The 16,695-nt window shown below is 35.9% G+C and overlaps 1 protein-coding gene across 7 annotated transcripts in view; it reads right to left on the bottom strand.

Annotated features, from left to right (window-relative positions):
- Positions 1-16,695, bottom strand: part of AKAP9 (A-kinase anchoring protein 9) — a 193,706-nt gene that overhangs the window by 22,602 nt on the left and 154,409 nt on the right. For all 7 annotated transcript variants that reach the window (XM_053608480.1, XM_053608479.1, XM_053608477.1 and 4 more), the window contains 10 exons: positions 16,577-16,675; positions 11,592-11,744; positions 11,068-11,247; positions 8,202-9,278; positions 6,424-6,573; positions 5,135-5,617; positions 1,802-1,865; positions 1,562-1,683; positions 463-654; positions 31-219 (listed from right to left, as the gene is read on the bottom strand). In XM_053608480.1, the coding sequence (XP_053464455.1) occupies positions 31-219; positions 463-654; positions 1,562-1,683; positions 1,802-1,865; positions 5,135-5,617; positions 6,424-6,573; positions 8,202-9,278; positions 11,068-11,247; positions 11,592-11,744; positions 16,577-16,675 (2,709 nt within the window). The remainder of the gene's footprint in view (positions 1-30; positions 220-462; positions 655-1,561; positions 1,684-1,801; positions 1,866-5,134; positions 5,618-6,423; positions 6,574-8,201; positions 9,279-11,067; positions 11,248-11,591; positions 11,745-16,576; positions 16,676-16,695) is intronic.

Consider the following 16,695-nt stretch of genomic DNA (forward strand, 5'->3'; position numbering starts at 1 on the left):
TTAGAGAAAATTAAAGTTTTGTTTAGATACCTGTTCTTGTAGTCTCTGTTCTAAACAGTTTAATAATTCAACTGTATCTCTAGTACCCAGAGCTGTCAGCTCAGTCTGAAACGCGGCTAATAAAACACTGTGCTCCTTTAAGAAAACTTGTTGAAGGGCAAAGAGAAGTTCACCTCTCCAGTCTGAGAAGCTCTCCTGAGCTTGCGAACTATCATAAACCTAAGGGAACACAAATAATAAGTTAGTTTTCAAATTAGCATCCTTTTAAAGTATTCCAAAAATACTAATCTATTAACCAAAATAAATATTAATAGCCTAAGATGGTAAAAATTTACTTTCAAGTATAAAAGTACGTATAGTAATCCATGTGAAAACACATAAAAGATAATTTAATTTATAAAGTGCATTGTTACCATCACAAATAATATAAAACTATTTAGATATTTAATATTCTTTGGGTACCTCAGCTTCCCTTTGCACTTGCATTTTGGTAATTAAATCCTTAAGAGATGAGATTGTACTGAGGTAAGCTCTTCTCTCCTCTCGCCAAGATTCTGAAAGCTGGTGAACAGAATGGTCTTCTCCGTCACTATAGGGAGACTCTGTGAGAGAAAGCACTTGCATGCCCTCATTATGGACAGCTCTCAGTAATCCCTAGAAACGAAATCCCAAAAGTCAGAATTATGACAACTTGTTCAAAGACTGAAAAATTACAAAGAGAAATGAATTTAAAGCAAGATAGCTTTATCTAGTTATACTGATTTAGAAAATCCATTGAGAAAACTCCAGCCCAACATTACGGAATGCCTTCTTCCTATGAAGCAGTAAGCTGACTTTTCAATAGCTCTCGTCCCCAAGTTCCTCTATACAGCCAATGTATTCTTGCTAGGTTTGGCATTGATCTGACCAAAAGACATACACGGGAAATAACTTCTACTCTTTGAGACTCCTATAATAATTGTGGCAAATAAAAACACTGAGAATGAGAATTATTATAGGAAAACATTTTCATAACCATTAAATATGTATATTACCCTTTAATATCTATGAAATATTGAAATAAAATAGATCCCTAAGCTGAGTGTGGCGGCTCATGCCTATGATCCCAGTGACTTGGGAGGCTGAGGCAGGAGAATTGCTTGCAGCCAGTTCCAAGACCAAGCTGGTGCTTGGGCAACATTAATAAGAACAGTCTCTAAGAAAATAAATAGAGAAAATAAAATTTAAAAAAAGACAAAAAATATTAGGCAGGCACAATTGCATATGCCTGCAGTCCCAGCTACTTGGTAGGCTGAGGCAGGAAGATTGCTTGACGTCAAAAGTTTGAGGCTGTCCTGAGTTACAATCATGTCACTGCACTCCAGCAGCATGGGAGACAGAGTAAGACCCATCTACTTAAAAAGAAAAACAAAAACAACAAGCCATACCAGATCCTCAGGGCTCCTTTTTAACTATGCAATTCTCTCTTCAGAGGCGATCTCACAATATAGCTTCTAATAAACTACTGTGTTCAATAAGAAAATACTGGTTAAGTTAGTAAAAGATAACTATCTTTTAGTACCTTTATTTTCTTTGGAAAGGAATCTGTTGAACTTTCACCTTCTTCTCCTCGGCCTTCTAATGCTGTGTCAAATCCCTGACTATGTGTAAGATAAATTCCCTGGCCCCAGTCTGATCCAGAATCTAAAATAAAAGAAATGATTTCCTGTTAAAAAAAGGAATAAGAAAAACAGTCCCTTGCCTCTAAAACAGCATTTTAAAAACAAATATTATAATCATCCCAGAAATGTATATAACTTACCACTGGAAGATATTTCTCTAGTTTGGTAAGTGTCAGAATGTGTTAATTCAGGAACAGAGGATCCCTAATAAGAAAAAACAAAAAAAAAAAATTTTTTTTTTTTGCTCTAATAAAAATAAAATCCAATAAATAATTTTCTTATTTTCTAATGCTGTCATAAAAAAAGAAATCAATGACAGATTTAGTCATACCTTTCACAATAAATGAAACTATCCAGTTTATAGCAAGTCTGTATTTTTTCTTCATGGATATTGCCATAAGAAGAGATAATCATGAATTAGGAAATAACAGGTTCAAAATGTACACAGGAATTTAATAAATTATCTAACTCCACATAATGGAAAGATTTAAAAATAATAAAAAAAAACATAATAATAGTATTATAAGGAAGAGACTGGGGTGGTGCCTGTGGCTCAGAGGAGTAGGCGCCAGCCCCATATGCCAGAGGTGGCGGGTTCAAACCCAGCCCTGGCCAAAAACTACAAAGAAAGAGACTGCCTCAGTGTTTTTTTTTTTTTTTTAATTTTGTCTTAGGAAACATACAACCTTCCAAATCTGAACCATGAAGAAACAGAAACCCTGAATAGACCAACAAGTAGTGAGATTGTATCCATTGTAAAAAATCTCCCCCACCAAAAATAGCTCAGGCAGAGGGATTAATAACCTAATTCCCCTAGACTTATAAAGAATTCCTCCTGAAACCATTCCAAAAGACTGAGAAGGAGGGAATCCTCTCTATCCAACTCATTCTAAAAAACCAGTATCACCCTCATCTCAAAGTTAGCAAGTGATGCGGCAACAAAAACAAAAAGAAAACTACAGACTAGTATCTCTGATGAACACAGGTGCAAAAATCCTTAACAAAATACTAGCAAATTGAGAAAGTAACTGAATCCAATAGCACATCAAAGGCTACTTTACCACAATCAATCCTGGGAATACAAGAATGGTTATATTGACACTAGTCAATAAATGTGATTCACCACATAAACAGAACAAAAAAATACCCCATATGATCATGTTAACAGATTCAGAGAAAGCATCTGAAAAACTCCAGAATACCTCCATGATACAAACCCCGAAAAAACTTAGCATAGAAGGAACACTCAAAATAATAAAAGCAACATATGACAAACCATAGCCAACATTATACCGAATGGCAAGAAGCTGAAAGCAGTCTCTCCAAGAACCGGAACAAGTCAAGGCTGCTCACTTTCACCACTTCTACTCAACATAGTCCTGGAAGTCCTAGGCAGAGCCATCAAGTAAGAGAAAGAAATAAATGGCATCCAAATTAGAAAAGAAGTCAAATTATCTGTTTACTGATGATATGAACTTATGCCTAGAAAACCTTGAGGACTCCTCCAGATGTCCAGATGGGATAAACGAATTCAGTGAAGTCTCAGGTTATCAAATCAACAAAAATTGACAGCATTTATATACACCAAGAATGCCCACGCTGAGAACCAACTCGAGAACTGAATCCTGTTCACAATAGCTGCAAACAAACAAACCTAGGACTATATTTAACCAAGGACATAAAAGATCTCTATGAGGAGAACTGCAAATCACTGATGAAAGGAACTGCAGAGGACACAAATGGAAGAACATCCCATGTTCATTGGAAAAATGTTAAAATGACCAAACTGCCCAAAGGTAATTCCTATCAAAATACCAACATCATTTTTCATAGAATACAAAAGAAATGAAATAAATTAGAAAGAACAATTCTGAAATTCATGTGGGGCTTGCTGTCCATAGCACAGTGGTTACAGCACCAGCCACATACACCAAGGGTGGTGGGTTCAAACCTGGCCTGGGCCAGCTAAACAACTGCAACAAAAAAATAGCCAGGTGTTGGGCAGGTGCCTGTAGTCCCAGCTATTTGGGAGGCTGAGGTAAGAGGATCACTTAAGCCCAAGAGTTGGAGGTTGCTGAGAGCTGTGACACCACGGCACTCTACTGAGGGTGACACAGTGAGACACTGTCTCAAAAAAAAAAAAAATTCATGTGGGAGCAAAAAAGGAGACTGAATAGCCAAAGCAATCATAAACAACAAAGAACAAATCTGGAGGCATCACATTACCTGACTTCAAATTACACTACCAGGTTATAGTAACTAAAATAGCATGGTACCAGCATAAGAGTAGACACATGGATCAATGGAACAGAACAGAGAACCCAGAAAGAAAGTCATATACCTAAAACCAACTGATTTTAACAAGGAGACAAAAACGTACACTGGGGAAAAGATACCCTATTTAATAAATGACGCTGGGAAAATTAGATGGCCACATGCAGAAGAATGAAACTACATTCCTATCTCTTACCATATATAAAAATTGACTCGAAATGGAGTAAAGACTTAAATGTGAAAGCCCTGACGCCATAAACATTCTAGAAGAATAGAAAACTCTATTGGACATGGCCCTAGGCAAAAAATTTATAACTAAGATGCCAAAAAGAAATGCAACAAAAAAAGACAAATCATCCTTAAAACTAAAAAGCTTCTGTACAGCAAACGAAGTGATCAAAAGAGCAAACTGACAACCTACAGAACGGGAGAAAATATTTGTAAAATACATCTGAATAAAGGACTACTACCTAGAATCTAGAAGGAGCTTGAAGAATTCAACAAGAAAAAAACAACCAACCCCTTAATAAAGTGGGCAAATGATTTTGCAGGCATTTTGCAAAAGAAGATACATAAATAGTTAACAAACATATGAAAACAATGCCCCAAATCACTAATTATCAGAGAAATGCAAATTAAAACCACAATGAGATGCCATCTTACTATGATTAGAATGGCCATTGTTAGAAAGATGTTGGCGTGGATGCAGCAGAAAAGGGGAACGCTTATTACTGTTGATAGGAATGTAAATTAGTACGGCCTCCATGGAAATCAGTATGGAGATTTCTCAAAGAACTAAAAGTTGTTCTGCTATTTAATCCTGAAATCCTACTACTGGGTATCTAGCCAAAGGAAATAAAATTACATCAAAAAGACATCTGCACTCGCATTACTGCAGCAGGATTCACAATCGCAAAGACATAGAATCAACCGAAGTGCCCCGCATGCAGCACTACTCAGCCATAAGAAAGAATGCAATTATACCTTTTGCAACAACTTGGATGGAATTAGATGAGGGGGTAAGGGTTGAAAAATCAGCTCTGATGTACAATGTATACTATTTGGGTGACAGATGCACTAAAAGCCTAGATTTCATCACTATAAAATATTTACATGTAATGGAATTCAACTTGTACAATCTAAATCTGCTGAAATAATAAAAGAGAATATTGAACTCTCCCCATTATAAAACAAAATACCTCTTTAGTTCTCACACACTGTATCACTGCCTTCAGTGTAGCACATTCCTCTGTCAGTAACTGAACAGCAACATCATGTTCTCTCTTTAAGGTTTCCGTTTCTGAAATATGTCTGGATTCCATATCCAAAATTTCAGCAGCATGTAGTTCTCGCATTTGCTCAATTTTTTCAGTAAACTGACTGATGATTTCAGTGATATCTTCTGATTCGCTCTGCAAATCAATCTGGATTCCTATATTTCTTGCAGGAACTTGTGGAGTCTGATTGCTGCTATTGACCTTGATGGTCCCCTCAGTCTGGGATGCAGAACTTTTACCCACTTTAATAGGAAGTGGCTCTAATATGCAGACCTTCCTGTTTTCTTGTACTTCAGTCTCATCTTCTTTATTGACAAAGTGGGATAATTTCTCTTCTGCCTCTGCAAGTTGATCCCTAACTTGGCTTAAATCTTTCTGAAGAGATGCCAGATTTGTTTCTTTTACCTAAAATGTAAGGAATAGAACAGTAAAGAATTAAATTAAAAAATTTCCATATTAAATGTCAAATTAGGCCAGATGTGATGGCTCAGGCCTTATAATCCTAGCACTCTGGGAAGCTGAGGCGGGTGGAATGCCTGAGCTCAGGAGTTCGAACCAGCCTGAGACAGAGTGAGACCCCATCTCTAAAAAATAGCCGTGCATTTGTGGTGGGTGCCTGTAGTCCCAGCTACCTGGGAAGCTGAGGCAAGAGAATTGTTTAAGCCCAAGAGTTTGAGGTTACTGTGAGCTGTGACGCCACAGCACTCTACTGCACCATAGTGAGATTCTGTCTCAAAAAAACAAAAAAACCCAAAACAGTCAAATTTCAAGGCAGGGGGAGAGTGCAATTTGACTTTGTCTCAAAAAAGAAAAAAAAAAGTCAAATTTAAAGGCATGGGGAGAGTATAATCTGTAGTACTATGTTCACTTTCCTTAGAGTATTAGGAAAAACATTTCAGAAACACTCAACTATAATGGTATGTATGTATGGTCACAGATAACTACAGAAGGAAAATAATCTTACCACTTTCTACTTTTGCTTCTTTTTTCTCCTTCATTAACAGACTAGACATTAAAAGTATCCTCCTAAGAAAGATTGCCAGAAAACCAAGCAAGAAGATGGTGGTAAATAAATTCCTAACACTGGGATTTTTCATTGAAGATTTTATGTAGCTTTTCAATTATAGATCTGAGTTTGTTTATAGAGAACAGAATATACTTTGCAATGAAATCAAGATAAACAGGAATAAGTGAATTACAAGCTTTATTACTTTTCTTATTAAAAGCTCTTCTTGAAGTTTTTCTGCCTTTTCTTTGTAACTGGCAAGTTCTTCTTTGGTAGCCACTGATTTGGCTTTAAGGACCTCAAGTTCTCCCCCAAATCCACTTTCTTCATTGGTATTAATTAGCTCAGTAGTTGTCTGAAAGGTAGTGAAAACATAAAAAACACATCATTTAAAAAAATATGGGTACATTCAAGGCACTGCTACATTCTAATAAAACTTTCCCAGGAGTGACGACTTACAAATAAAAGGGGTTGCAATGATCAAAGTTCTTTCAACAAACAGGAAAAGTTTTTCAGAATCATCACCTCACATTCTTGAGACAATGATTCTCTCCTTGAGAAAAGAATGAGGTTTTTCAATAAATTAAAAATAAATCATGCCATTAATATATATATTAAAAATAAAAAAATTATTATTATTAAATTTTTTTTTTTTTTGCAGATTTTGGCCGGGGCTGGGTTTGAACCCACCACCTCTGGCATATGGGGCCAGTGCCCTACTCCTCTGAGCCACGGGTGCCACCCATAAAAAATTTAAAAATTATTAAGGAAAATATTTTTGTGACCATTTAAAAGTGCTTCATATTTGTTTCACTTTGCTCAAAAGGAACCAGGTGTAATTAAGATATTTCTTAGAGGTAGAAAGTCACATTATTCTAATTATAAGTTTATTACTTATAGTAATTTGTAGTTCAAATAAGCTAAGAGGAAAAAGTCAAGTAAATGGAATTATAGAACTGTGACTTAGTAATTGCCTTGTGTTTAGGTAAGACCATACTTCTAATATTTAAAATTGCAAATTTACAAAGTGAGAATTAAAAAAATACCTCTGTCACATCTGTTATATGTTAAGAAATAACTACAATTGCAGGTATTATGTAAGTATACTTACAGAGGTCAAATACAAATTTTTACCAAAAAAAGGATGAAATCTTATTATAAGGTAAAAAATTTGTAACAAAAAAATTGTCACCCACACATTAATTCATTAGATACTAATATATTTTTTTCTCTAAAGTCTGTCTGTAATCTTTGCCAAAAATAACATATTTTGATACTTTTTATTACTTTAAAGGCATGATAACATAACATGCACATTGTAAGGAAATTAAGGAAAAAAATCCCATACAAGTCCTAGAGGACATTTGCTAAACTTAATGTTTCTGTATTTCTTCAGACTGCTATGGACGATGAAATAAATATCATGTTTGAAGACCACAAAATATAGCCAGCATCCATTATTCTAGTGATAATAAGGTTACTAAACAGTGTTGTTAAGTTTGGCCTGAGGCTGCCTCTATACCTTGAGCTCTTATGTAAGAAACTGTTATCTGACTTAGGAGTGTGTAACCAAATTGAAAACAGCTGATTCTCAGCCATTCCCAAGCAGCTAACTGATCAGACCATGTCCAAATAAAGGAGACATTTAGCGGTAACAAATCAAGCTATTTCTGTACTTTACTTAAGAGTTCTGTCAGTAAATACCCACTGTCCTCTACTGTATAGCAGAGATTTGGGAAACTCTTCTGGTTTTGAGTGCTGCCCAATTCATAAATTGTTCTTTACTCAAATAAATTTATTTAAAATTATTCATAGTTTGCCTAAAGTTTTTCTTTCACAACATTGTATTTTTACAAAACATCCTTTGGTATAAATTGTTAGATGTAAAAAGGACACTATGTTTAATTTAATAAATAGGCAGTTTAAAGAATAAAGGAAAGAGTTTGAGGCATTTACAGGTAAAAAATAAAGTAAGAAACTAACCTCGAGAACTTCAAAATCTCCTTGAGGGCTCCTTTTTCTTTCTTTCCCTTCCTGTTTTTTCTCATTCTCCTCCAACAGCTTCTGTAGTTCTAGCAGCTTCTTTTCTTTTACCAAAGCATTTTTCTGTGCAATCTCTATGTGTTCTTTTTCTAAAATCAAATTAGAGTGTATTTCAACCACCTGGCTTTCTAATTCTGATATTCTCAAGGTTAATGCTGATACATCTGACCCAATTTTGATTTCTGTTAGTTGATTTAAATTCTGTTCATTTGCCCTTGCAGGTTTGGATGACACTGCCTGTCTATCCTGACAGAACTTTGCATATTCCTGAATGGCCTCAAGTTGGGCTTGACTCACAAGGGCAGCAGCTACTTTTTCCTCAAGAATTTTCTGCAGGTTTAAAATCTTCTTTTGAAGCATCTCTGTTTCAGACTGACCTTGCTCTTGCATGTCTTTTATTTGTTGGTGACACTGGATAAGTTCTAAGTCCTTTGCACTAACAGTGCTCTCAAGTTGTAGCAACTTTTTCCCCAAATTACTTATGGAAACTTTGCTGTTTTCTTCAAAAGATTTGAAGTAAGTCTGATTTTCTTGGGGTGTAGGATTGTCCTCAGTAAGAACTACTTCTAGTGCAGACTTGCTTTTGCTCAGATCATCTATAGTCACGTCAACACTCTCCTTTGGTGCGCTTTGGACTTTTTCCGTATTTTCACATTCTCTCTTTAAGTTGCATAATTCTTGTGTTAGCAGATTCATTTTAAAATTGGTTTCCTTAAGTACATTTCTCATGAAGGTCATTTCTTCATTAGCAGCTTCTAGTTGCTTTTCCAAAGCTAGCTTTTCAGCTGTAACTATATCCAATTGATGTTTTAAACTGTCTGCTTCTTCTGGAAAAGAATTAGGATCCACTGATGTTTTCTGTCCAATATTCCCCAATTCCTGTTGTAGTTTTTCTATCACTTCGTTGAGCTGCTCTATTTCTTCTTCTCTATTTTTCTTCAAACATTCTTGATCACTCTTCAAACATTCTATCTGGATTTCAAGATGCCTTATTAAGTCATTTTTCTCTTCAATAACCTATCATTTAATGAAAAAGATAACATACATAATAAATACGTATTTATATTTTGGAAGCTGTAATTTATTTTAGGCAGGACTTTAAAGAGATTACTAGTTCTCAGACATACTACCTTACTTTAATTCAATACAGACAACACCTTCTACATCATATGAAACAAAGACTTTATTTAGAACTTCATTCAGAAAGTTAAATGTAAAGTGACTTATACTTTTAGTAGCTGATTTCCTATTAGAAAAACAGTCAGTATCTACATCCATTTTCTGTTTATTTTTTTGAGCTCTGTCTTCCTGGGCTAGAGTATAGTGGTGTGATCTCACTGCATCTTCATATTCCTGGCTTAAGCAATCCTCCTGCCTCACCCTCCCAAGTAGCTGGGACTGTAGGTGCATCCAGCTAATTTTTCTATTTTTTTGTAGAGATAGGGTCTCACTCTTGCTCAGGGTGGTCTTGAACTCCTAGCCTCAAGTAATCCTCCTGCCTTGGCCTCCCTCTATCAATATGTCTTAATTGAATTCACAATCACCAAGATGTGGAATCAACCCAAGTGCCCATCAACACATCAATGTTATTAATATGGTATATGTATACCATGGAATACTATTCAGTCATAAAAAAGATGGAGGCTTGACATCTTTTATATTAACCTGGATGAAGCTGAAGAACATTCTACTTGTAAAGTACCACATGAATGGCAAATCAGATATGCAATGTACTCAATTCTAATATGAAACCTGGATGAACAAATACATGCACATACAGGAGGAAAAGCAAAATTAAACTCAAGCTGGGGGGAAGGGGTATGGGAAAGAGGGAGAGGAAAAGAGGAGGAGGAGGAGGGGACTGGTGTACTGTCAATGTGCACAATGTATGGGTATCTGGCGCGCCTCCTGGGTGAGGGGCATGACTACAACCTGGACTCTATCTAACAAATGCAACCAATGTAACCTAATCATCTGTACCCTCATATTAACCTGAAAAAAAAATTGTAAAAATTTCATTAAAAAAATGTTGTAATTGAAAAGGATGAAGTACTGAAATAAAGTCTCTAATAAGTTGTACACAAAGCTAATTAACTCATATTAAGTAGAAGTATTTATAATAGATTTGATTATAATATGATAAAATCTAAGTCATAAAGCTTCCCAGAAAAACATTAAAATCCTTTGACAGTATCAAGAGGAAGGCAGGGGAGACTTTACCTCTTTCATGTTTACATGGATGGAGCTGGAACATATTCTTCTTAGTAAAGTATCTCAAGAATGGAAGAAAAAGTACCCAATGTACTCAGTCCTACTATGAAACTAATTTAGGGTTTTCACATGAAAGCTATAACCCAGTTACAACCTAAGAATAGGGGGAAGGGGGAAAGGGAGGGGAGAGAGGGAGGAGGTGGGTAGAGGGAGGGGGATTGGTGGGATTACACCAGCGGTGCATCTTACAAGGGTATATGTGAAACTTGGTAAACGGTCTAATGAATGATGCCCCATGATTATATCAATGTACACTGCTATGATTTAATAAAAAAAATAAAAATAAAAAAAAAAGAAGAAGGCAGCCACGCTCACCACTATACCACCAACACCAGCCCAACAATATTAGAAGGAACAAAAATATTCACAGATTACTAAACCTTTGCTTCTTATAAATTAACATTAATGGCTAAAAGAGAATTCAGAGTTACCTGGTTTTTAAACTTAGTGTAAAACTGAAAATTATAACTATTTTGCCCTTTCAAATTCTGGCTCATATTAATTTCAGCTAATAACCAATTGTAAATGAATATACCTTGTTATCTGTTGTACTTTTAAGTTGCTGCCGAAGGTTTGCAGTTTGCTCATTTAATTGGTCAATTTCAAGCTCTTTTTCCTGAATTATTTGAGTAAATTTCCCAAATAGCACATGTTGGTCCTTAGTAGACATAGGACCAGATTCCTTTATAACAAATCCCAGTTTCTCCATTTCATCCTAGGGATAAAAATAACCATAAAAGTTGAACGTATCATTACATGTCATTTTGAGAACATTCTTTCAATTAACTCTTAATATGGTGCATATTAGGTACAAATGAAAAAAATCAGAAGTATCATATGGTTATTATAAATCAATAATTTTAAAAATATTTGATAAAAGCTCTCAACATTTTTCACTTATGATGAATTCAAATGTTTAGGTTGGGCTGAAAATAAGTTTCATGCAAATCTGTTTGCCCATTAATGTATTATTTAGTAGCTGGATTTAGCAAATGCTTAATAAGCTATACAGAACCAAAACTCACTTATTTATACGCAAAAGCTTTCTAAACTAATTACCTTAAATAATTTATGTTCTTGTTCTAGTTCTTGTAGACGGGTAGTAGACTCCTTTTTCTGTATTTCTAATTGCATATGTAGTTGCTGAACTTCTTCATTCTTGTTTTCCAGTTCTTCTCTAAATTGTTCTAATTGTTCTTCTAAGTTAGTGATCTTTAATATCAAAATTATCAAAAGAAGAGAGAAAGATGTTTATACAAGTATTTATCAAGACAGAATGAAGAGTGCTATTAACTTTGCAAAGTACAAATGCTTAAAATGAGTCGTAAGAATAAAAGAAATGTGATTTTTCTAAGCCGAGTACACCTGTGCAAGTCCTAGAAATGCTCAAACTGAACATCCTTAAACTATTCTACTCAAAGCAGAGACGTTTTGAAGAAAGATAAAAGGAGCCAATTCCTACCTAAAATATCCTCTCATGAAGCAAAAAAGTTGTAGAAGGGGAAGAGTCCACATACTAAAACTTAAGTTTAACTTAGTTGCTATCAAAAGACTCTAAAAACTATAGAATTAAGTCAGTTATTTTAGACACCAAGTAAGACTAGTTTGATTTAGTCTAGTAAAATCTAATTAACCCACTCCAGGTTTGGGTGCCACGTGGGCTGTTAAGCAGAGAGAAGCAGAGGTAGAAACTAAAACCAAGAGATCCTTAGGTCTGAATTACAGAAAACCTTAGGGTAACTTCACACAATTTTAGTTGAAAATCAGAGTGCCCCTATGGGTACAACAGTAGACATTTATTTGTCTATTTATTTCTGAAGATGGACTGTCAATAATGGCAAAGCCACTGATCACTGATAGTTATACAGCAACTGAGACTAATGACAGATATTAAGAACTAGATTCTTAATTTAAGAGACAGGGTCTTGCTTAGTTTCCCAGTGGCAGTGGCACGACCATAGATCAATGCAACCTCAAACCCCTATGCTCAAGTGATCCCCTGCCTCAGCTTCCCAAGTAGCTTGGATGCTGGGACTACAGACACACACTACCACTCCTGGCTAATTTCTTCTTCTTCTTCTTCTTTTTTTTTTTTTGTGAGATGGGGTCTTCCTGTGCTGCTTAGATTGGTCTCAAACTCCTGACCTCAAGAAATCTTCCTACCTCCGATTCCAAAGTGCTAGGATTATAGGTGTGAACCATCATGCACCACCAAGAACTAGTTATTTTTATATTACAAAATTGGTTTGACTGTAGACAGCAACAGTCATTTTGGTCACTTGTTTGCAGCTACTTAATAAATACTAAATGAATAGATTTCTCAATATGTACTTAATTGCTGATTAAAAAGCAACCTAAGATACAAGAGTAGCATTTAGTGGCAGCCTCAGAGAGCAGCCTATAAATCATTTAGAGCCTCAGAAGCTGAAAGAGGGCAGATGCTAATCATCTGTTGACATACTACAAAATTAGAATATTATAGCACTGACAAGGCAAGACCTTGAGAATCAGCTTAAAATTTCTTAGAAATAGGGCGGCGCTTGTGGCTCAGTTGGTAAGGCGCCGGCCCCATATACCAAGGGTGGCGGGTTCAAGCCCGGCCCCGGCTGAACTGCAACAACAACAACAAAAAAAATAGCCGGGCGCTGTGGCGGGCGCCTGTAGTCCCAGCTACTCGGGAGGCTGAGGCAAGAGAATCGCTTAAGCCCAGGAGTTGGAGGTTGCTGTGAGCCGTGTGACGCCACGGCACTCTACTGAGGGCCATAAAGTGAGACTCTGTCTCTACAAAAGAAAAAAAAAAAAAAAATTTCTTAGAAATAGTTATCAATACTAGTAGTAATAGCATTTCCAATTTACTGCTAAGCAATGTACAAAGTGCTTTATATATATTATTTTCTTAAAACCCTATGAGATCTGTCCTATGATAATGCCAACTTTAGACATGAGGAAGAGAATCACAGAGGACTAACTTGCCTTGAGGTCACATGGCTCCTATGTGGTAGAGCCAGCTTTTGACCCTGGGAAGATTACTTCTGGAGATTTCTGTTCTAAACTATCATTTATCCTGTTTCTAATAACTAATGTCTGAAAATTTTGCTATAATACTGGTATTAAACTCAGTAGACACTGAAATACATTTGGTGGTTAAGCATATATATAATTATCAGGTTGCTGAACACTATAATGACTATATTTTCTTCAAAGTTATCTAACATAATAGTATTTCTAATGTTCTTTATCTTTCTACAACTACTTGTGATGACCAGGTATTATTTTAAAATCAACACATACATAGTTATTTAAGTTCAAAATTAATACCCAATCTCATGTGCCATTTACCTGTTTTTTTTATACAACAATTTATGACCAAATTCCTAGCTCTGTGGTCTAATGCCTCAGTCACTACTCAGTTACCCGTGGAATAGACCTGGTACCATACAGGATCAGGTTAGAGGGATAGCATGTCACGTCACACCCTAGACTTGTATTTTAACAAAAGCCCCAGGATATTCACATGCACATTAAAGTTAGAGAAGCCCTAGCTGAAAGCACTAACTTTCTTGTCCTAAGAAGCTGACATTTCAATCCCCAAAACTGTCACTGCAGGGCCATCCTTTCCTCCTATTCAGCCAGATTCCAGTGCAGTCCAGGCTCTCTTCTTAGTGAGTTGGTAACAACCCAATACTAGAACACTATTATTAAAGTTTGAAACTAGAAACTGGTAGCTATTGTTTTTTTTTGTTGTTAAATTTATTTGGATTTTATTAATTTGTACCCAAATTATTTGTTTCCTTTCTGTAAAAGTATTCTTTACTCGTTAAATGCATATATGTCTCCTTAATTAGACAGTGGATTCCTTAAAGTCCAGTACTGGACAACAGTGCTCTCATGAGTTAAGAGTTTAATAAATGTTGAATGGTAGTATGAAATACTTCTTACTGACAAGACCAAACAGGCCCCAGTGCTTTTGGCAGTGCAGTATCACAGGGCTTCCTGCTCAGAGAAATGTGAGAAGAATTCTTGCTCAACCACTTAGTGTGCGACCATGAGCAAGTCACATAACTTCTCTTAAGACTCAGTTTATACATCTGCGAACCGGAGAAAATACAGCTTGTCCCCAGGGAAAGTGTAAGGATTAATGGTATAAGGCATTTAAAACACTTAGTACTCTGTAGTAAAACAGCCCTCAAGAAAATTATTATTTTTGCTATCTGTAAGCAAGATTTCATTAGCTCTATAAAGAGCTAAAATCTTTTGTATCTTTTTCAGGGACAGTCTTTTTTTTTTTTTTTTTTTGGCCGGGGCTGGATTTCAACCTGTCACCTCTGGTACATGGTGCCGGTGCCCTACTCCTTTGAGCCACAGGCGCTGCCCCATCTTTTTCTAAAAGAAATATCTATTTCTCTCTCCATTAATCCCTTTCTCCTATAATCCCCAAACTCCTTTCTTTTAAAGTTTTCTTCTCTTTTTATTCTTCCTGCATTTCTAAATATTCTTAAAATAAACTAAATAAACTGAAAAAATATTTTACAGGCCAAGTGTGGTATCTCATGCCTGTAATCCTACCACTTCAGGAAGATGAGGTGGAAGGATCACCTGAGGCCAGGAATTTGCAACCAGCTTGGGCAACATACGAGATTCTGTCTCTACAAAAAATTAAAAAATTAGCCTGGTAGCACAAACCTGCAGTCCCAGCTATTTGGGGGACTGAGGCAGAGGGACTGCTTGGGCCCAGGTTTCAGTGACCTATGACTATATAACTACGCTGCAGCCTAGCTGACAGAGGAAGACCTTGTTTTTCTTTCTTTCTCTTTTTTTTTTTTTTTTAAAGAAAAGGTCTATAAAAATTTAGGCTCTGAGAGTAGTGGAGAAGTAGTTAAATAGAATAACATATAGGATCTGCAACACAGTGGCTCACGCCTATCATCCTAGCACTTTAGGAGGCTGAGGTGGGAGAATCACTTCAGGAAAGGAGTTTGAGACCAGCCTGAGCAAGACTCTGTCTCTAAAATTAGCTGGATGTTGTGGCAGGTGCCTGTAGTCCTAGCTACTTGGGAGGCTGAGGCAAGAGAATCACTTGAGCACAAGAATTTGAGGTTGCTGTGAACTATGACACCATGACACTCAACTGGGGGTGACAAGTGAGACTCTGTCTCAAAAAAAAAAAAAGAAATACGTGTGTGTGTGTATATATAAAATTATCCTGAGTATTAATAGTCAAAGATGTAATTTTTAAAAATTTAAATTTTATTTTATGTAAATTTTAAAAATATGACATAGCTAGATAATGTTGTATTGTAATTTGTTTTAGAAAAACTATTAGTAGACAAAAGCTTAAATAAATTATAAATTATTTAGGAAGTTGAAATTACCACTGTCCTAAATGTAGATTTTCTTTTTTTGGAAGGGAAAATACAGGAGAACTTTATATAATACTTTACTACTAATCTCTTCTTTTAAGAATACATTTATTATAGCCTGGCATTGTGGCAGGTGCCTGTAGTTTCAGCTACTTGGGAGGATGAGGCAAGAAAATCGTTTAAGCCCAAGAGTCTGAGGTTGTTGTGAGCTATGATGCCACAGCACTCTACCGAGGGCAACATAGTGAGACTCTGTCTCAAAAAAAGAAAAAAAAAGAATACATTTATTATATTGTAAAACAGCACTATTATAATCTCCCAGGGCAATACAACTTAAAAAAAAAAAAAAACCCTGCAGCAAAGCAGCAATAACTCAATGTTCATGCCATGGTTAGGAGAAAAGAAAGATGTGCCTTTTGTCCTAACATTACTATACTTCTCTGCCCGGCTCTTCACACCTGCTAAATTGGCCCTATTTATGACCCTCTAAACTTCCTGCTTTAAGGACTTTACACTTACTTGCTCACATGTTGATTGCCTTCAAAGTCAATTTAGGCACTAAGCCGAGAAACAGCATGAACTCTGGTTTTAGATTATACTCCATTCCAATCAAATGACTACTATCAGGTAACTGATTTAAAATATTTGAAACTACATTTTGTCACTTAAAAATAAACTCCTTACCTCTTTTTCCTTTCTGTCTATGGCATCTCGCTCAGCCTGCAGTTGTACTTCCAGTGACAATTCTGATTTAGCAGCTCCGAACTGTTTTTGGTCCTCTACCTTTAAATATATACAAACTT

Source organism: Nycticebus coucang, chromosome 11 (assembly GCF_027406575.1).
Source record: "Nycticebus coucang isolate mNycCou1 chromosome 11, mNycCou1.pri, whole genome shotgun sequence".
Lineage (NCBI taxonomy): Eukaryota > Metazoa > Chordata > Mammalia > Primates > Lorisidae > Nycticebus > Nycticebus coucang.